Genomic DNA, 21,784 nt, shown 5'->3' on the forward strand with positions numbered 1-21,784 from the left:
CATTTCGACCTATCATGTTTTATCATTCGTTTGTATTTTTCTGCCTGTAATTTGTTTTCGTCGTTTTTGGTATTTTAACATGATATTTTTAGTTTTCCTTAACATTTCGACCTATCATGTTCTATCATTGTTTGGTTTTTTTCTGCCTATTATTTTTGGTAAAAGAATAGTATTCAACAAATAAAAGGTATGTATGGGAAACATTTGACCAATTGTTTTCGAAATGTTTGCAATTTAATGTTAAAATGTGCATGCAAGATTCTAGTATAAGTTACAGCTAATCTAATTTAATATATTTTTTTCACCTTATTATTACAGCTTACGAGTGTGTAATTTTTTTAACGTTGGTTGCACAAGGGTTTAGATGTCTTTTAATGAATCTTTCAGTTATCATTTCTTTGATTGCTTACTTCATCGGAATGTTCTTTTAACTATATAGTTTTGGATAACATATATAATGCATAATTTGCATGTTAGCAATAACACATGTTCTTTTAACCCTTTATTTGAGATATGTTTATCTCTATAAGATTTCTCGGAAATATGCACTATCTTACTATATTTTAATCCCTTAAGCTTTATTCTGTTATAGATGAGCGTGTTTGTTATCCTCTTTCTACTGACAATGGTCAATGTATCTGTAGAGGCAGGCGGTTATTGTAAGTACTTATTCTGTTATAGATGAGCAGGCGGTTATTGTAAGTACTTATTCTGTTATAGATGAGCGTGTGTGTTATCCTCTTTCTACTGACAATGGTCAATGTATCTGTAGAGGCAGGCGGTTATTGTAAGTACTTATTCTGCTATAGATGAGCAGGCGGTTATTGTAAGTACTTATTCCGTTATAGATGAGCGTGTGTGTTATCCTCTTTCTACTGACAATGGTCAATGTATCTGTAGAGGCAAGCGGATATTGTAAGTACTTGTAGGTTTGCCAATCTTTGTATACGACCGGATAGAAAATTTGGAATTCGGTGATCATTTAAATTCGTGGTTTACCTGTATCCTCAAAAACCACAAAAAATGAAATCTAATGAATAATGTTGAATTACAACTAACAGAAGTATATATGTGATTTTAAAACTGAATAAAGAGTGAAACCTTATATGATTATTTATTTTAGATAAAGCTTCATGGAGCTATTATAAAACATCCTCTGTGAATGTTCCTAGTGGAAACAGTTGTTCCGGATGCAGTATAAACGGAGTGTGCCATTCAGCCGATCAACAGTGGAAACAAGGGTGTTGGACATTACAATGTAATGTTCGAACTCTTGGTCGTCTTTCAATTCGACAATCAGTCCCAGTCAAAACTCGTACGTTATTAACTGTTTTAGCCTGTATTATTTAAGATTAACTCTGAGAGGACGGACAACCCCCCCCCCCCCCCCCCCCCCCCCCCCCCCCCACGGCAGGGTCAGGATTCTAAAGCTGTAAACTTGCAGGAATTTGAAAATCAAAGAGGTCAATAATAATAATAAAGATTTCACAGTTATTTAAAAAATACTAGAGAATGTCCTTTTATTCATTTTGGCGATCATTACGGAATTTTATTTATATCCTGAACTCTACAAAAAATGCAATTTTAAAGTTTGACATTTGTTCGGAATTCTTTTATAATCCGTTAATAACTTCAAAAAACATACTTGAAACTTTCATAATATACGAATTTTGTAAAAATTACCATATCGTGAAATACATTCGATGAATATTGAACCTATCGTGTTCTCGTTATATCTAAAAACTACTAAGTTTATACCTTGTTAAGAAAAACATATTGCGTCTGTGTGATGCTGCTTAAGTTAGAATGAAATTCAAAACAGTGTGGCTGTGGCCATTGATTGACACATTAAAATCATCCATTGACTGGGACAATTTAGGTGAACGTTTGTATGTAACGACCACTGCTCACAATGTACTTTTTAAAACACTTAAACTATGGGGTCACAAAAGGTTCTCAACACCTTAATAAAGTAATTCGAAAAATTAATCAGAAATAACACGATGTTTTGATTTATATCAATTATATAAATCAAAACATAAAGGTTATTCCTGATTAATTTTTCGAACTATTTTATAATTAAAGGCGTTAAGAAACCTTTGGTGACCCCACAGTTTAAATGTCTATCGTAGGTACGTCGTGAACAGCGGTCGTTACAGACAAACGTTCACGTAAATTGTCCCAGTCAATGGATGAATTTAATGTGTCAATCAATGGCCACAGCCACACTGTTTTGAATTTCATTCTATGTCTTTCAAATTTGTTAGTTCTGACACAATGGCATTTTCTAAACTACTCCAATTTGCCTGATGTTCATTTATGATTGTGGTAACACAGTTTATGAGTCGTTACTCAAATAAGATGTGATGTACAGTTATATTTGTTTTGTTTTGTTTGTGTTTTTTTCTTCTTTATGTGTTCCTTTTGAGTTAATTTGCAACCACTGGGTCGATGCCACTGCTTGTGGAGATTTGTTTCCCCGAGGCTAACACCAGCCCAGTAGTCAGCACCCATGTGTTGACTTGAGTTATAATTGATATGTTCATAATTATAAATTAACTGTTAACAAAACTTTGATTTTTTTGAAAAACTAAGGCTTTTCTACCTCAGGAATAGATTACATTAGCTGTATTTTGCAAAACTTTTATGAATTTTGGTCCTCCATGCTCTTCAACTTTGTACTTTATTAGGCCTTTCAAACATTTTTTGATTCAAGCGTCACTGATGAGTCTTTTAAAGACGTAACGCGCGTCTGGCGTAAATATATATTTTTTTATCCTGGTATCTATGATGAGTTTATTCTAATCTCCTATCAAGTAAACATGCCTCAGGCTGCAAGAGCGTACGAATTAGAATTCATAAAATGTATTTTTTTTAAATACATAGGCTGCGTTGCGGTTGTACAATTTTGCATGTTTGTGCAAATCCATCGTATATTCTTCAGATTGACGGATCACTTCATCAAGGAATTCATTGGAGAATTAAAAAATAAACAGACAATAAATACACTTTCTCCATTTTTCATTTTTTCATATTTTCATCTTCAATAGATATATTTTAGCCTTACTTTAAAAGAAAGGGTGCTATTTTTTCCTCTGAAACTGATTTGATATCACGGTAATTTATCTTTCGTTTCTTGTATATTTTCCAACATAAACAGCTTAATAATAGGCAACTACTTACACTTGTGTTTTCATTTGAGAATTTTTACAATACCGACTTTTGACTACGGGTGTATAATTCCGACAGGTTACCTACTCTGCGGTTGGACATCCTTGTACTCTAATAAGAGCGATCAAAAGAAGAAAACTCAAATATATAATCAGTGCAATTTGGTCGGAAAGTTTACTATTTTCTGATGATATTGTCGTGTATAGAAAACATAAATTAGTTACTTAGTAATTTATCTTAAAAAACACTGAATCGATTGAAAGCTGGATTTTATTTCTTTATGTTGCTTTTACTTAACCGAATGTCCTACCACAGAATAGGTAAACTGGTGAATTAATTGTAAATTTCTGTGTCAGAAGAAGGTAATAAGAAAATGGTATTGATTGATTTTTTTCAATAAAGTCTACCGTTTGTTTGTTCAGTATTGCTAATAACGTCTGAAGACTGTTATTGCAAATGTTAAGCATATTGAATGATAAACTTTTTCCATCCATAAAATGGAAAAATCAACTAAAAAAATAATATTTAGCACATGTTTGCATGGTAGTTTACCCCATTTACAGATGGACGTTTTAGTGATCATTCATTTACGTACGTAATGCTAATCTATTTTTTGACAGAGTGTCGAGATTCGTACGGTAGATGTGTGGACAGCGGTGGCACTGACTATAGTGGACGTTGCACATGTCAGGTGATGGGAACATCATTCAAATGGACATGTATTGGGAAATAAATAATTTGAACAGCTTATTGCTATTATATGAACTTTTATTGTAGTAATCATTCTTGTTATCTCATCCTAATAGTATATACATAAGAACTTGTAACCAAGTGACAACTTTACATATTTAATCAAGTATTTTTCTGATACTGCATCTTACGATCCTTAGGGACAGATTACTTAGCTAATCTGCAATCAATTCCATCTTCATGCCTAATATATCATGTACTGTGTTGCAACTCTAGATTCTACTGACGAGGATAGATAACACTAGGCCATCGAAAAGTGAATTTTAAGTTCAGTCAAGGTTCCCGAGTGGTCTAGAGCGCTTGACACAGTGCAGAAGGAGGCACCTCGCTCTCCCAATAGCGCGTAAACATGCAGATTTAAAATTGTTGAGCTGATATTCAGAGTAATTATATTTATACATATAGTTATTATAAATTTCTGAATTTAAAACAACATAATTTATTAGAGACAACCATGATTATATGTCAATTTATTAACGTTATTGTACATGATAAAACTCCACCCGTAGGTTTCTGTAGTGTTGCATGTTTCGTTAAGGGGATATAACTTGGTAAAGAGGGACAACTTTGTACCAGAATGTTGTTTAAGAATTCGTGCGATGGCAAATATAAAACAGTCAACATTGTACTTTGAAACTATATTTGAAAACAAGTTCAAGCATTTTTCGAGTTATTTCGTAGCCTATGTCAACCCCCTAAAATTAATAATATGTATTATTGTTGTGGAATTTTTTTCAAGCGACATGACTTTAATTTCTATAAGCATCACGACTATCCTATGTGACTAGAAATTTTAAAAACCTTAGTTGTTTTCCCTTTTAGTAGAAGAATAACTATTCAGGTAAACAATCATACACATCACTTTATTTAATTTTTTTCTTGTTTTACTTTTAAACCGTGCAATTCAATTTCTTACAAAAATATTGCCTGATATTTGGTGACACAAATTGTCTTTTGAAACGATATAATGATAAGAGGGGCACTCCTGCTTCCTCTACCAATAAAAACTGGCCGCCGCGAAAGAGCCCAAAAGCGGTGCTTAAAAGTTGGGTTAAAACACAGAAAATCAAATCAAATCAAATAATAAGATGATCTGAATAGGGTTAACACGATAGAGAATAATGGCAAAACATACAGAAGAATTGACCAACACAGTAACGAATAGAGACAAATGGTGCAAAATGCACAAAAAAAAAAAAAAAAAAACTGCAAGATATAGAAATAATGTTAATTATACAAAAAACAAGACTGTTCCTATGAAAGTTACCAGGATGCTTTATTTTTAAAAGTACGATCGTTTAACCAGCGCGGGTACAGGTCATACTCCAACCGTTCGTCTTAACATGACAGACACAATTACCGTATGCAGGCATTGGTTGTTTATCATCAATACAGGTACCATCTTTGTCTTTGCATTCTGAAAAAAGATGACGCTCATTACAAACAGAGTCACATACGTGATTGGAATGTTCTATATATACAATTAAGATATTCTCGAGGTAATATGATAGTCTTCGATATCAATTAAAAGGAATATCATTGATTATGATAGGCTAATGTATGAGAACTTTAATTGCTTGATGTCTACTCAGCCTTCATCGCAAATATTATGGACCCCTACCAAACCACTTTGAAATCAAATGTGACTATACAGTACATAAACGGCTTACGCGCGTGTTTGTTTATACTTCAGGTGTTTAGCATGCCTTGTATTTTTTTTTTCATTTTTTTTTGTCTATTTACATTTGTGGGGGGGGGGGGGGGGGGCAAGGGGTTTAACTGTTATGCTGTTATGGGGCAATTTAATACTTTGTTATCTGTTATTTTGAAAAGATATTTGCTGTTAGCTGTTATTGTCTTATTCTTTGTTAGCTATTATTGGGCTATTAGTTTTTTTGTTATCTGTTATTGTGATAATGTATTTGCTGTTAACTGTTATTGAAAATTGGAATGTTAGCATTATTTTTTGACAGTCCATATTCGGTATAAATTGAAGATCATTGGACATTTGTCCCGTATTCAGAGAAGGATTCCATTAACATATACCCATCACAGAAGTGAGGTCCAGGACAATTCAAGTATATCTTGTGATTATCCTTTGTAATAAATTCCATTTTTTTATGAATGTGTATTTAGAATTATCTTAATTTTTTGGATGAGAATAATGTTCCTTGTTTCCCGTACGAACATATTAAATTAAAAACAATTCTTAATATGACAAAAAGGAAAACATATGGCCAGGAATATCTGACAAGGATCTCAATTAAGGACTAGGTCCTAACAACCAGTTAACCTTTTTTTTATAATATGGTGCATAGACTCAGCTCTGTGATTCTTTTCAAAGCAGAACCAAATGCATTGTACAATAAAAGTTCCAACCATGTACTTGGGTCCGAAGCTGCACATAACTCATTACAAACAAAGATTTCTTACGTTTCAAGCCATTGTTTCCCTACTAAACTATGTATCCTACTTACTAGTACACTTGGTACAATCAAAAACCTCAGCTGATAAAAAATTGTTCAAATAAGGCCTTTGAAAATAGTGGAATAAATTGCTTTTGGAGTGTCAAAATTCGTTCTAAGTACTTGATAAATTGCATGCTTATAATTGGTGCTTTTGATTTTGCTACCCTATATACCACTTTGCCTCATAGTCTTATTAAGAAAATTCACACACCTCATTAAATGGTCATTTAGAAAAAGTCAGAATATTCAAACTTTTTTAGGTCATTTTTTTTTATTAGCAACAAAGGGAGCTTCAGTCAATATATATAAACAATACACCAACGTTTCATGAGAGCTGCTGAAAGCATTTTTGAGTTATTTTTGAAAACTAGAAAATACCTCCCTTTTCTAATGAATAAAAAAATCCCTTAACTCAATAACATAAAATCTAAAATTAATAAAAATCGAAAGGGAGTTTACAACAATAGATAGAAACATTTCAGCAAAGTTTCATGAGAACTGCAGAAAACATTTTTGTGTTAATGTCTGAAAACTGGAAAATCCCCCCTTTTTAATTAATAAAACCCGTTAACTCGGAAACGTAAAATCTAAAATTTATAAAAATTGAAAGTGACCTCATGTTAATAGATATAAACAATTCACCAAAATTCCTTGCTTTGTGAAAGCATTTTTGAGATATTATCAGAAAACTGAAAAAACACCAATTTTATTGAATAAAATCCAATTACCCAGAAACTTAAAATCTAAAATTTATAAAAACAAAAAACAAAAAGGGAGCTCACGTCAATAGATAAAAACAATTTCTCAAAGTTTAATGCAAATTGGTTAAAGAGTATTCAGTGGAGGATCCAGCCATTTTAAAAAGGGGGGTTCCAACTAAAGGTCCCATTCAAATGCATTGATCGGCCAAAAAAAAGGGGTTCCAACACCCCCCCCCCCCCCCGTGGATCCGCCACTGAGTTTTTGAGTTAATGTCCGAAATGTTGACAACAGACGGACAACAGTATACCATAATACGTTTCGTAAACGAAAGTATAAAAAATATTATAATATATTGAGTAGTAATATAAACTCATTCTTGATACATAAATTAATACTACAAACATAGTCATAGAAAATGGAATGCATTACAAAGGATTATATCCGTAATAAGAAATACTGATTTGTCAAAGATCGAATTATTTTAATATGTCATTTACTGTTATCTGTTTTTGTCCATTTTAATTCCTTGTTATCTGTTATGAGGCAAATCAATTTGCTGTTTTGCTGTTATTGGGACCCCCCTTGCCCCCCCTAATTTGTATTTATCAATTTTCCATTTCTTCAGGGTGTAATTCACCCCAAAGTTTCTAACCGACGAATAATGAACATTTGTTGAACTTTTCTAATCAAGTTATGGATATAATTTTAAAACCATGTATGCCACAATTTTCCTTTCTTGTTATCCTATTCTGTAATTGGTCTAGTTATAGCATGACTGTGTTATAGTGTTTCACAGTTTCATACTAGTAGTTATGTAAATCTGATTCAACTTGAGCATGATTATTGAAAGTTTGAATTATAACTGTTTGATGTTTAATCACAAAGATTATATGCATACTAATGGCGGGAAAAGTTTAATGGTTTATCAATTACAATATCATAATTTGTACGAGACGAAAATTTGAAACCGTATGTAGGATGACATGTAAACTCACATATTAAGTTTGACATGAATCCGAATATGATTTTTTACTTATATACTCCTTAATGTTGCGTCCTTATCCATGAAGCAGCGAATAACAACATAAGTCTTTGATGGGCTCGTATATGGAATTGCATCTAAAAACTCAGAGAACAGAGACGAACACGGTAACGAATGACCACCATGTGCGAGTTTATTTGGTCATAAAAAACAAGCACTATCATTTTCTATAACTAAGATCTAAAATTTTAATTTAAATGCTAAAGTAAATTAGTTTTAAATCAAATAAACCAAAGGATGTTCGCTCATCTTGTTTTTAACTTTTAGTCAGATATTGAAATCATCTGATTTTATCCATGTAATACAATTACAATAAACGCTCTCTAACCCCTTCATTACATTTCATAATTTTATTCGTGCAGTTTAAAAGCCATATTTGAAAATCGTATTAAGTTCTTATTTTTATCTTTTTTTCGTTGTTTTTGTAAGAAAAGACGTAGTCATGTTAAGCGTACGAAAAATTTAGACAAAATCATTTCCCACCAAATATTCAAAGGTCTATATCTCGAATTTTTTAATGGGTATTAAAATTAATGTACATGTACGTACGTATCTTGACTATTTCTGTTCGCCAACCATGATCTCCTACTTTACATGTTTTCTTTGTGCACCCCTCCATCCACTCCTCTTCATTATCATAACAGACTCCTTTCACACTTTTACACTGGTCATTCCTGCATGTTTGTTCTGTTACTAAAAACAAAAAAACAATTACAATGAGAAGATTTTGTTTGATGGCCAATGAGAGGTCTCTCAATCACAGACCAAATGAAGTAGAAACTAGCAACAAAGGTCTCCAACATCGTAGACTAAAATAGGATTCAGGTTTAAAATCTATTTTCATCACATCTTGCAAATCATTTATCTGTAAATACGTTCTCTCTAACTACTATATTTGTTTTTTTCTTCAAAATACTAAAATTTTAGTCTACAAGTTGTCATTTAAGGGTAATTACTTCTTCATATATACATGCCTAGGATGTCAACAAACAATTTCGGCTATCCTCACCTATCTGTAGGTACTGCATAGTTGAACATGTTTGTTGTTTACAGTATTTTCTGATCGTTAAAAGCTTGAAGAAAATACATCATTAAGGGACAATAACTCATTTAAAGCGTTAACTGACATTATGGACTTTCCGATTAGATTTTTCTCTGAGATCAGTTTTTTTGTGATTTTACTTTTTGCTGTTATCAGATAAAACGGAAAAAAGCAAAATATAATTAAAAAATTTAAATAAAATCGTCATTATAGGGCAAAAAGAACATAACGAATAGACCGTATATTTCAGCCGTGCTAACTTATTTGTATTTCTTGTCAAAGATTTATACATAGTAAGATTTTACTTTAAAAATCCTTTCTCTCTTCTTGATAATTGTTTGTACGATTTAAAGTATCCTCTCGTTCTATTTGAAAATTTTCAAGCTAATAAGCAACAATCTTAGAAATATCGTTTTTAAATGGCAATGAATCCTATAAAATTGTAGGTCAGTTGTTGGTCAATTTAGATGTAACAAGCCGAAATAAGATCTCTTCATGCTACATGTAAACATTTCTCTACAATGTTTGTTCTATGATTTGCCATATTGGCCATGTTGATTGCCAGGCGGGATCACAGAACACAATTTTAAAACACATTCCCAAACGATAATTCCGACCAAGCTCAGCAAAATGTGTCCAGTAGATTCAGAAGAAAAGAGATTTGTAAAATAAATCGCAAATGATGAGAATAGCTAACTCCGGGTCAGGTGAGCTGATAGAAGATCGAATCTTCTATCAACAATTTACGAAAAACAAATATGACAGACATAAACCTACGAAAATCACAGAACTACAGGATTTTGACTTGGGAAAGCAAATGTGGCGGGTTTTAAACATGTTTGTGGGTGCTAAAGCCTTCAGTCACTTTCAGGTTGTGTTACAGTCCCATTACAACGATAATTCGATTTCGTTCTTCTTTTCGATATAGCTTGCTACCATGAGGGGACAATGTCACATTAATTTAAAAAAAAAAAGCGAAACTTGTGTTGTACTTCGTAATACTTATTTTATGATTTGGATTTTCGTTAAAAAGTAATATTATTACATTTACTCGTTCAATAAAACTGAAACATCCTGTACTGACTTTATTATTGCCGGCTGAATTTAAGCTCCTATAACAAAAGATGTTAGGACAAATTTGACACATTCCTTTTTCAGGATTATATTTTTTTAATTCAAGTAAATAACAGGATCTCATTTGCCATGAAACGATCAAACGGTATTAAATACATAATATAAGTATAAAATTATATGCACCTAGATTAGCATTTGCATTTACAAAATGATTTTCACGTAAACAAAAACATATAACATTATGTCATCGTAACGAAAAAGAATATGTTACATTTTATCAACTCGAGAAAAACACAAATTAAGATTTTTACAAAAAAACTCTTGATGTCATTTTCATGAGTCAAACCATGTCCAACGGATATTTACAATTCGTTCTAATGGTGTGGTGCTACACCACTATCCCAAGCTGACCGTTACAGACATGTTTAATTAGACCACCACATATAAATGCGCTTTCCCCAAGACAGTAGCCTGTATTTCAGTGGTTATAGATATAGTCAGTTGTTGTCAGTGTTTTGATTTTCGTTTAAATTATTTCACTTTTTGTCATATCGGCCCTTCTTATCGGACGATACGGTTCGTTGTTGAATTCCGTATAGTGGCATATAGTTTATTATATGTCACGTCATTTGGGCTCTCTTTAATGCAAGGATAAAGACAAACGAGAAAGTAGTGTTTTAATTTCATATCTGCCCCTGGAGCAGTTATCAAAAACTTCTCTTCGTGTTCAAGAGGGTCAGTGTCCTTGAAAATTGTACGAATCGTTGTCAAATATAAAATAGGAAATATTTATATAGCAAAGAAACATCGATTTTTTTTTTAATGAGAAATTTTAAGATGGAAAATCTAGTAACAGGTGTATTTTGTTCTTCAAGTTCTTTGAAGGAAATCTGTTGATGAATGTCAAACCAACAATATTTACATGGATCAAATCTTTTTGAGTTAATAATTACAAAACGTCAAAATGAGCCCCCCCCCCCCCCAAAAAAAAAGAAAACAAATCCACAACATGTAATTTAAAAACACACAATTGATTGATGTATGCTTAGCTTCCAGTGGCAATTATGTCTCTAGTAAACAAAAGTAAAGCAGGAGAAACAAAAACAAAAGTAAGCAGGAGAAACAAATGCAAGATATAGGAGACATTACAATAATTTAAAAATAATGTGTTCTTACAATTTGTAAAACTGTAACATATGTCTAAACGAGTTCAAATTTCGACTGTCGATACATATACCAACTAATGAACAAAACTTTTATTTTTTTATATGTTGCTATGCATGTTTTTTCTTCTTCCGCCGATTAATTTTCATTCTGCAACCACCATCCTCACTAGAAAACAAAATGGTCGTTCCCTAATGTAGCATGATTCATTTTTGTGGAATTTATGTATAGCAATGCTTATCTTACTTCAGTGTTTTCAAGGGTATCAGTTTGAAATGTAAATTTGAACAATCAGATCGTGCGTGCATACAATCAGCTTGACTGCAGATTCTAAACATTTAATTGACTCAAAACATGACGCAATATTTACAATCTAGTAAGTTTTAACAACGTTCTGAGTGTCACAATGATCCAATGAGTGATCAACTTAAGGGAAAATTACCCCATTTCGAAATGCTCAAATGAAACGCCAAATTTATTTCGGTATTTTACAATTTTTTAACCAATTTAATCACCGAATATTTTTTTTTAAAGGAGTAGGGCCAGTAAGACCCCCTTTTGGCCTTAAAATATAGCAGTTTTACTAAATTGTTAAAATGTAAACTTTTAGTTATTTATTGGAAAGTAGAATGCTTCTGCTACATACAATGGGCTGTTTTAGACAATACAATAATGGGTACTTGCATCATTAAGTCATCCTAAATCACTGAAATCTTCACAATTTTAGCATTGTAGTTTTAATTTTAGACGGTTTCCGTGTAAAATTTAAATGGCCGCATTTGTGTTTATTCTTTACATTGAAATGTAAGTTGTATTTGATGATAATACATAACATATATAAAGGTTGAGGATGAACACGGATCATTTTCGACAAAAACCATCTGAAAAGTGTCATTTTTTGGCATATTTGATAGATTTTTCATATTTGAGCTTGAATCGGGACGTTTTTAATGACTAAATCAATTAAAATCTTTCACATAAACTAATTGAATCAAACGAAATTGACACTTAAGTGTTTAAAACGTGTCCAAAATCTTTCGTCAGAAGAACTTGAAATTTGAGGCCAAAACCGGCCCTTACCGGACCTACTCCTTTGCCAAGTTAGTTATGAGGATCAATACATACCTTGACAGACTACCGTTACAGCAATCAAAAGAACCAGTCCAGACACTGCTTTAGCCGCCATTCTCAAGTCTGTCTCTGCATAGAAATATCCAGATTAGTGACGACTATTTAATATATCATAGTATTACCATAACAATAGAGAAGTGCATTAAGTAATGATGCGTTTAACAAATGAAGTAGAAAACAAGAAAATGTTGAAGATTTAAAGGTGTATAAAAATCACATTCAACACAACATGTGATAGAAAAAAATATAATCCATAGCTAATACCTTTATGTTTATGTTGACGTGTAGATATAATATAAGGCAGGTTATATCAACAAGAACATTATAACTATAAACTAAAACTTTCCAGTAAACAAAAAATTGAGTTTTGAATTTTTCTTGATTTTTACTACTTCGTTAAATTTCTTGTAGGAAATGACTTCGGTTAATTATGAAGATTATTTGTTTCTTTAATAATTTCTACTTTAATATTAATTATTAAAAGATATTACTAAGGGTAAGTTTCAAATGTATAAGTTTTATTTATAACGTAAAATATTAAAGAGGAAAAATTTCACAGGAATTTGAATATAAAGTCTAAAGTATTATTAATTTTCATCAAATATAATTTTTGAAAATTTTATATATTTCCTTAGAATTGAAATATTCTTCAAAAATGAATGTTGCTATTGCATTATGACTCCAGTATTTTAGATAAGCAAACTAAAATTTTAGCGATTTTTTTTTGGGGGGTAAAACTATCGAGATAGTCTTTATTGAACTGAGGACTACCCATGTTTTGCAAATGACACACGCCTGTTACGCCCCCATCTGAATCCACCAGTCTGCATTATGGTAAGTATACTTATGAATGTGTAAATACATTGTAACACCTGGTTTTGGATAATATGAATGTCTCCGACCATACTGAATAAATATACTTTTATAGGAAAGATAAAATTAAATAATTTCATTTAGAACTTATTTTAGTTTTCGTGAAGCATGCTTTTCTTCTTGTGGGACAGATGCAGACATCTGGGCAAGAATAAGTAAAGCTCGACAAGCCTTTGATATGCTGAAGCCAGTTTGGAAATCAACAGCATTTACAGAAAACACCAAAATTCGAATTTTCAAAACCAATGTAAAATTAGCCCTTTTTTATGGATCAGAAACCTGGAATCTTACAGCAGGGGTACAACATCAAATCCAGGTTTTTTTATCAACAAATGCCTGCGCCAAATTTTAATATTTTGGTGGCCAGAAACAACTAGTAACAAATGCTTATGGGAAACAACCAACCAGGAACCATCAATAAAACAGCTAAAGAGAAGAACATGGCAATGGATTGGGTACACTTTGGAGAAACCTGTAGGTACCATCACTAGACAGGCATTAGAATGGAACCCCCAAGGACATCGGAGACCGGGGAGACCATTTCATAGCTGGAGATGATCAAGGCACAAGGAGCTGTAGGATATACCTGGAGCGATGCAAAAGTAATAGCCCGAAAAAAGAGTAAGATGGAAAGCGACTGTGGCAGCCTTATGTTCCACGAGGAATGAAAAGGATTAAGTCAAGTAAATAAGTCATGTTCTTCCTCTTTACTTTTTTTATGTTGTTATAAACTACTGAAAATTTGACAAAACGTTTGAATTGCCTTGTTGGGCTATTCCCAGAAGTTAATGATTCGGACATTTGTTTAGGTAAAACTAGCTTTATTATTGTTAAAATCTTAAAATGCAAACTTGTAGCTACGATGATTTTTATGAATTTGAGTATTAAAGATCTGAATGGTTTTTGAAATTGGTCCATGTATGATATAAATGTAAGAGGAAATAGGCAGTTGCGCATTCAGGGAGGCGTAGGATTGGATAATATATCTTTCGTGTAGCATAAAATCGTTCAAAAACTGGTTCACCTTGCTCCGCTCGACGTTTTTTGAAATAATATCCCCTTTCAAAAATCCTTGATCACCCCCTGGTTGATCCTATCTCTTTTCCTCTAAAGGTCTTGATGATGTTAGGTGATTATCTCTATGAGTGAAGTAGTAGCAATCGATAAAATTATACTTTCTCATGGTTTCCTAAAATGGGTTTGTATATGTTTTTTATTTAACACCCATCAAATATCACTTGTTGCGCAAGATTTTGATTAAATAAAAACAAAAGTTTTTGGCCAAGTCTAAATTAATTCGTTGCAAAATAACTAATATGTTAATCTGTATTTCTATAAGGTCATATATATGCACTTTCATTTCATTTTAGCAGATATGCTTAATATCAGACAGCTTTTCCTACACACATGTAACGGATGAATATTGCCGTAACCCCAATAAATTGAAATTACAAAAAGAGTAGTTTGACTTGGCGCGGAATACTATGAAAGGGGATGCTTGTTTTCGTCAATGCAACTGCTACCCATTGGCGAAATAATCAAAAGAACGCTAGAAGTTAACATAATGCCACCAACAAAAGATAGGAGCATCAACACAAGATAGAACAAAATAAGCAGAAACTATGGAAGACGGATGCGTCCAGTTTTACGTTTTCGCGTTTTTCTTTCGTTAATTTAAAAATATTTGCGTTTTCGCTTTTGTGTATGGGCTTTTCTGCTTTCACAATTCGCATTTTCACCGTTGAAAATACAAAAGCAAACAATGCGAAAAAGCAAAAACGCGAAATTGGCCTAATCCATAAGAAACTGTCAAAGTCTCTCAAAAACATTGTAATATCACCAAAATAAAACTATTAAGATGTGACATAAGACAACCACTAATCATGATGTTTTATTTATACATTCATATTCAGTATGTTATAAATTGTATGTATTTATATAAACATGGGTTTATGTGCGTTGTGCGGAAAGATTTTGAATATTAACGTAATGATTTAGTTATAGCTTTTTAATAGGGTGTTTTGAGAATTGATTCGATTCGCGGTTAAGCAATCTGTATATAGTTTGAATGCACGGGTTTGAAGATATAGAGGATTTAGTAATGACTACATACGCCCACGTGGAATTTTTAAAACTTTTTTTCTTATAACTATTGTGTTTTTGATTGTCTTATAATTGAAAGTTTAAAGGTTTATATTTCTTCAGAAAACGTCTTTAAAAAGCAGTTAGTTGTCTGTGATTTAACCATGCCAGTGTTATTGCTATTTGTAAGACGTGTCTTACTACTGTTTACTTTTAAGATAGGTAAATGTATAATTGGTGTGCAAAATAAAATAACACAAATACCGAACTCCAAGGAAAATTCAAAAAGTTTAAACACATCAAACAAATGGAAAACAACTGTCATATTCCTGAATTAGTATAGTTTATAGCTAGTTAAACCGTTAAGGGGGCGATGATCATTTGAATCTCTAGTGGACAGGAGGGTCTTTCAATGAATATCCAGGCCTGGTAAAAGTTGAAATAAATAACCTTCTCTATGACAGGATGAATATAAATATTTTGGAACACAAAATGCAGGAATCAATCTATCTCGAGGAAGGAAAAGTAAGCTTGTAGCAAACGATGCACATGACTAGTCAATCCGGGAAAAAAACATCATTCACTCCGTGTTTCTAAACCTTGCTGTTAACTTTGTCTTAATCATGCTGTAGGGTGTGTCTTTTTATTGCTATAATGAGTAAGTTGTTACTTAACAATGTTGTAGTGTAGTGTGTTTTATCATTGTATGTGTGTTTGAGAAAGGATGTAAGGATGTGTATTAATCTTGCCGTAAGATGTGTCGTAATCTTGATGAAATGTGTCTTTTTCAGTCTCCAAATTGTGAACGATTTACACGTTTGCAGCAACATTCAACTAGCGCCACTATATATGTTCCAGTTGATAAAACATTCCAGAACTTAAATTTCCTATCATGGTTAATTCCCTTGCTGGAGGGTTGTTGCTTTCACAGAAGCTGTTACAAGGGTTCCAATTGGAAAGATGAAGTCATCTCTTTAACAATTTTACAGACGCCATCATGAATTGGCTGACCATAATGCAACGTGTCAACTTGTTCAATTGTCATTACCATAATACTGTCCTCTTTTCCCTATTACAGCTATCACCGAATTTGTACGTATGCCACTAATGAAGCATGATGTGTGTACTCTATTGGGACATATGCGATCATCCCAGTTCTATGTCGGGTTTGTATTCTTAAAAGTTTTATATGTAGTACTTTATGTGATTGTTTGTCTGTTCGTCTTCTTTCGATGTTAGCCGTGGTATTGTCAGTTTCTCTTCGACCTATTATATTTAAATGTTCTCTTTAGTATCTTTCGTCCCTCTCCTCTTCGACCTATTATATTTAAATGTTCTCTTTAGTATCTTTCGTCCCTCTCCTCTTCGACCTATAATTTTTAAATGTTCTCTTTAGTATCTTTCGTCCCTCTCCTCTTCGACCTATAATTTTTAAATGTTCTCTTTAGTATCTTTCGTCCCTCTCCTCTTCGACCTATTATATTTAAATGTTCTCTTTAGTATCTTTCGCCTCTTTTTTTTAATAAAATGTGTACTTATCTTCTATATCTATCTTTAGTATCTTTCGTCCCTTTCCTCTTCGACCTATTATATTTAAATGTTCTCTTTAGTATCTTTCGTCCCTCTCCTCTTCGACCTATAATTTTTAAATGTTCTCTTTAGTATCTTTCGTCCCTCTCCTCTTCGACCTATTATATTTAAATGTTCTCTTTAGTATCTTTCGCCTCTTTTTTTTTAATAAAATGTGTACTTATGCTGGTGCCTGTATATTACAATCAAAAACCAATATCTAATATAATACTAAAAGTTACCTTTGTTAACGTGCCTTCCAAATTGTACAGTTTAAGAAAAATTGAATAGAGAAAACACAAAACAAAATCCCAACTTTCATATAATAGTATATACTATATACCTTATATACATGTATTTACAACACCACATTGATATATCAAACTTGATATATTTATTGTTGCATATATTTCAATAATTAAAATTTGTTTACACAGATTTTAATGATTAATCTTAGTACATTTGATGCAATTCGTGTACTTTGCACTTTACTTTGTCTTGACACAAGAAAGCACAAATTAGTCGGTGTAGTCTAGATAAAGGCACACGGGACAACCAATCAATCAATAAAGCAAAAAGGCATGTACTGGATAGAATAATTTTAGATAACAGTGCTGGTACAAGCCAGTTTTAACATTCTCTAATGATTTAAATCTAAAGGGTTGTCAGGGGCATTGGTACATGTATATATGAATATCCTTGGACTTTTCCGGCGTTTTACGTTTGCGCAAATTGGCATTACTTTTCCGGAAAAAAAAGTTTACGTTTCCGCAAATAAATATCTTACTTTTCCTGAAAAAAAGTAACTATTCCGGGAAAAATAAATTATTGCTTTTCCGCAAATAATTGAGGAATACCTGTTGATCGAAAGCAAAGCCATAATATAAAATAAATGTTAAGTAAGTCAAAGGTCATCATAACATGCACAGTGGCGGATCTAGAAATTTTCATAAGTGGGGGACCACTGACTGCCTAAGAGGGGGCCCGATCCAGTCACGCTTCAGTGATTCCCTATATAAGCAACCAAATTTTTTCCAAAAAAGGTGGGGCGGTCCCCCTGTCCCCATAAATCCGCCTCTGATGCAAGTAAAATTCATCATTTAAATCTATAAAAACGTATGTTCAAAAGTCAGCACTAATCAGAAATATCTTGATATGAGTTCATAAGTCAGTTCTGGCAGAATATTTGTAGCCAACACGCCGTACAAAGTCCACAGTAGTACATTCACCGATTACAAGTTTTGTATTTTGTTCAAGAAGGAAGTCCATCTTCTCCTTTTCACATTTCCAAACGGGTGCTTTTACAGTTAAGAGTTCTCATCTTTATGCAAGATTTTGTTTGCAGTTTCAATAACACCTCGATAAAATCAAAAATGTTTGGATGGCTAGCGTAAAACTGTTCGTTCAAGTGGGCATGAAAAGACTCAGCACTATTCGTGTTTTCGTAACAGCAGTATGCATTACACATTCAAAGTCATTATGAACTACCTCGGGCTGGAGAGTTATTCTTGGGTAGTGCACACGTCAATCAGCCAATCCAACAGTTTCGTGTAACATTCCTCGGATTTAAGTGGAAGTAACACAAATACAAGACGAATGTAGTTACCATTCTACATCCATGTATCGAATAAACTGAGTTGGTAGAAGAATTTCGGACAGAATTTAAATGTGCCATCGATGAAAATATCAGTCATTTCATTACATAGACATACCAAGTTGGTGAAACATAAAAGTATAACGATTCCCGAATCAAAATCATTGACTAATTAAAAGTGAAAATAAGTTTCAGTTTTGTTAGTGTTCAAATCTATTTGTCTTAAAATGTCTCGTGAATTTCTAATCTACATTTAGGTAATTTTGGAAACTGTTTCCGCCTGTCTCTGTATAAGGACATAGCAACATTTTTCAAGTCAATATATTTTCAAATATTTATAATTTACCAGGTAAATTTCCGGAAAAGTAATATTTACAAATTGCGGAAACGTATACTTTAAATTTGCGAAAACGTAGCATTGGGACTTTGAAAAATTAGCGGAAATGCAATACGCCCGACTTTTCCAATCTGGTTATAAAACCATTTCTAAAGAGGGACGTCCGATTTTCACTGTTTGACGGTACGGTCTGGATGAGGACGTCGAATATGTGCATGGCCGCAAGGCGAATTTATAATAATTATATGCTCGTATCCTACATGCACACATTTTCCAAAAATTCCCATACTTCGTGATGATCGCTCTATAAATCTTGAATATTGTATTTTAAAGTAAATGTGTCCTGAATATGAATGAAATATTTGACGCGGCACGTTCAACACACAACAATTCATCGTTATATTTTCCGATAAATGTCGACTGATTAAAAAAACCAGCCAGAATTGAAAAACAAAGATTTTTTTTATTTCTATTTCATATATTGTTTTACTTGTTGCTGTCTAAACAAATAATAACAAGTAATCCTGTGTTAGGATGCTAACACAAAAGTCACCAAAACGGACCCCAAATCGTTTGTTCTGCGGTATCAATGATGCCAAATTACCTATGTGTAAAGTTTCATTAAATCGAATGGATTTTGATATTTTAACATTTTTGCCGTTTCCATGGTTACGGCGGCCATTTTTGAAATTTTGAAGTCAAAAGTAATGTCCACATATGGTAGGCAACATTTGTTTTAAGTTTCATCAATTTTGAAGCATTTTGAAATTTTTGGACATTTTTGCTGTTTCCATGGCAACGGCGGCCATTTTGAAAATTCCAAACTCAAAAGTTTAGTGTACATACATTAGGCAACATTTGCTATAAGTTTCAATAATTTTGAAGCATTTTGAAGTTTTTCATATTTTTGCTGTTTCCATGGTAACGGCGGCCATTTTGAATATTCCAAAGTCCAACCCCCACTGTAATGTGTTCCCTCCATAATTATATACAATCATGTACCATGTAATGTCTCTAGAACTAACTTGACATTGATGTTCTGGAATGTTCCATAAAAATTCACCCCCCTAAAATTATGCCAAGGAGACCCCCTACTGAAATAAAATTAGTTCCAAGTTGAAGCTGACATGTGTCTCTAAATATTCATAAAAGAAAATATAATACCATCTACTCTATTTACAGCAGAAAATTGATGAAATGCAAAAAAAAAATGACCCCACCCATCTTTGAGCCCCCCTAATTATGCCAAGATGACACCCTGGTATCATGGACATTGGGTTCTGCAACCCCCATGATGCAGACCTGTACCCAGAATAAATATCAAGTTTCCATCCCCTAATGCTTTAAAGAAAATGGTAGGACAGTTTAAGGGGTCAGAAAGAGAAGAATAAGAATAATAACTAGAATTGCCATTGCAAGCAATAGCGGATGTCACCCTTCCCCCAATGGCCGCTAAGCGGCAGCCATTTCAAAATTGTTTAACAGTGAATGCACATATATGCATTACAGTACATCTTTCTGTAAATTTTCAGAACATTGAGAGAATTTAAGAAAATTTCACATTTCTGCTGTTTCCATGGCAACGGCAGCCATTTTGAAAATTCTGAAGTCAAAAGTCTCATCTATACATGCAAGTTAACAATAATATTAAGTTTCATAAAGTTTGGAGCATTTTGAAAATATTTGACATTTCCGCAGTTTCCATGGCAACGGTGGCCATTTTGGAAATTTCAACTTCAAAAGGATTATTCAGACTTGTCAGTGTACAATCATATTAAGTTTCATCAATTTTGGAGCATTTTGAATTTTTTGAAATTTTTGACATTTGGGATGGTTCCTATGGCAACAGAGACCGTTCCCAAAATTGAATGGCATATACCACATTGGTACATGGGAGGGACCATACCATCAAAGTTTCAATCAATTTGACCTACCATTTTAAGAAAGTAAATGCCACTTAAAGGTTTTTGGACCATTTTGACCTGTTTTGCATTGTTTCCATGGTAACGGCAGACATTTTCGATATTGCAACACCAAATTCCACATCTACCAATGTTGCTCATCATTACTGTGAAGTTTTATAAAATTTGGAGCATTTCCATATTTTTGAAATTTTTGGTGTAGTATCCATGGCAACATAGCAGTTCCAATGATTGCCAAAATCATCCAAAACCAGTATATGCCCGGCACCTACATTGTATCAAAATATAATGATTCTAAGTTAAAGCATTTCCAAATAATTCATCAAAACCAAAAACTGGAATTTTCCATTATTTTTCGGTTTCCATGGTAATGGCAGCCATTTTTTAGTTCCAAAGTTGCACTGCAACTGGAAAGTCAGGGTTCCTTGTTATAGTGCACCATCATTCAGATTGGTTCCTTTGGCTCTGAGAAAACTGCCGGACAAAACTAGGTGGAAGAATAATAATAATAATAATAATAATAATAGTGAAAAAGAAACAGAGGAATAGCAATATGTCACCCGACATTGTCGATCGGGTGACATAACTAGAATTGCCATTGCAAGCAATAGCGGATGTCACCCTTCCCCCTATTGCCACTAAGCGGCAGCCATTTCAAAGTGGTTTAACAGTGAATGCACATATATTCATGGCAATACATCTTTCTGTAAATTTTTAGTACATTCAGAGCATTTTAAAAAAATTAACATTTTTGCTGTTTCCATGGCAACGGCAGCCATTTTGAAAATTTCGAAGTCAAAAGTCTGATCTGTATTTGCCAGTTAACAATAATATCAAGTTTCATTAAGTTCAAAGCATTTTGA

At 32.9% G+C, this 21,784-nt stretch overlaps 2 protein-coding genes across 3 annotated transcripts; one reads left to right on the top strand and one right to left on the bottom strand.

The window, feature by feature from the left end:
- Window positions 1-725: 725 nt before the first annotated feature.
- Window positions 726-3,919, top strand: LOC139523534 (uncharacterized). Its single transcript, XM_071317630.1, has 3 exons — window positions 726-787; window positions 1,124-1,315; window positions 3,792-3,919. Exons 1-3 carry the CDS (start codon window positions 754-756, stop codon window positions 3,902-3,904), a joined length of 339 nt encoding a protein of 112 aa, XP_071173731.1. The 5' UTR covers window positions 726-753; the 3' UTR covers window positions 3,905-3,919.
- A 1,259-nt stretch (window positions 3,920-5,178) lies between these two features.
- Window positions 5,179-17,441, bottom strand: LOC139523535 (uncharacterized). 2 transcript variants are annotated; one of them, XM_071317632.1, is made up of 4 exons: window positions 17,311-17,441; window positions 12,539-12,613; window positions 8,683-8,826; window positions 5,179-5,338 (listed from the first exon to the last, which is right to left on the bottom strand). In XM_071317632.1, the coding sequence occupies exons 2-4, from the start codon at window positions 12,597-12,599 to the stop codon at window positions 5,220-5,222; spliced, it is 324 nt and encodes a 107-aa protein (XP_071173733.1). In that variant the 5' UTR covers window positions 12,600-12,613; window positions 17,311-17,441; the 3' UTR covers window positions 5,179-5,219. The 2 variants fall into 2 exon arrangements, with proteins under 2 accessions (XP_071173733.1, XP_071173732.1); XM_071317631.1 differs by lacking the exon at window positions 17,311-17,441 and having other exon boundaries at window positions 12,539-12,725.
- Window positions 17,442-21,784: the final 4,343 nt, after the last annotated feature.

This window comes from Mytilus edulis, chromosome 5, assembly GCF_963676685.1.
Source record: "Mytilus edulis chromosome 5, xbMytEdul2.2, whole genome shotgun sequence".
NCBI lineage: Eukaryota > Metazoa > Mollusca > Bivalvia > Mytilida > Mytilidae > Mytilus > Mytilus edulis.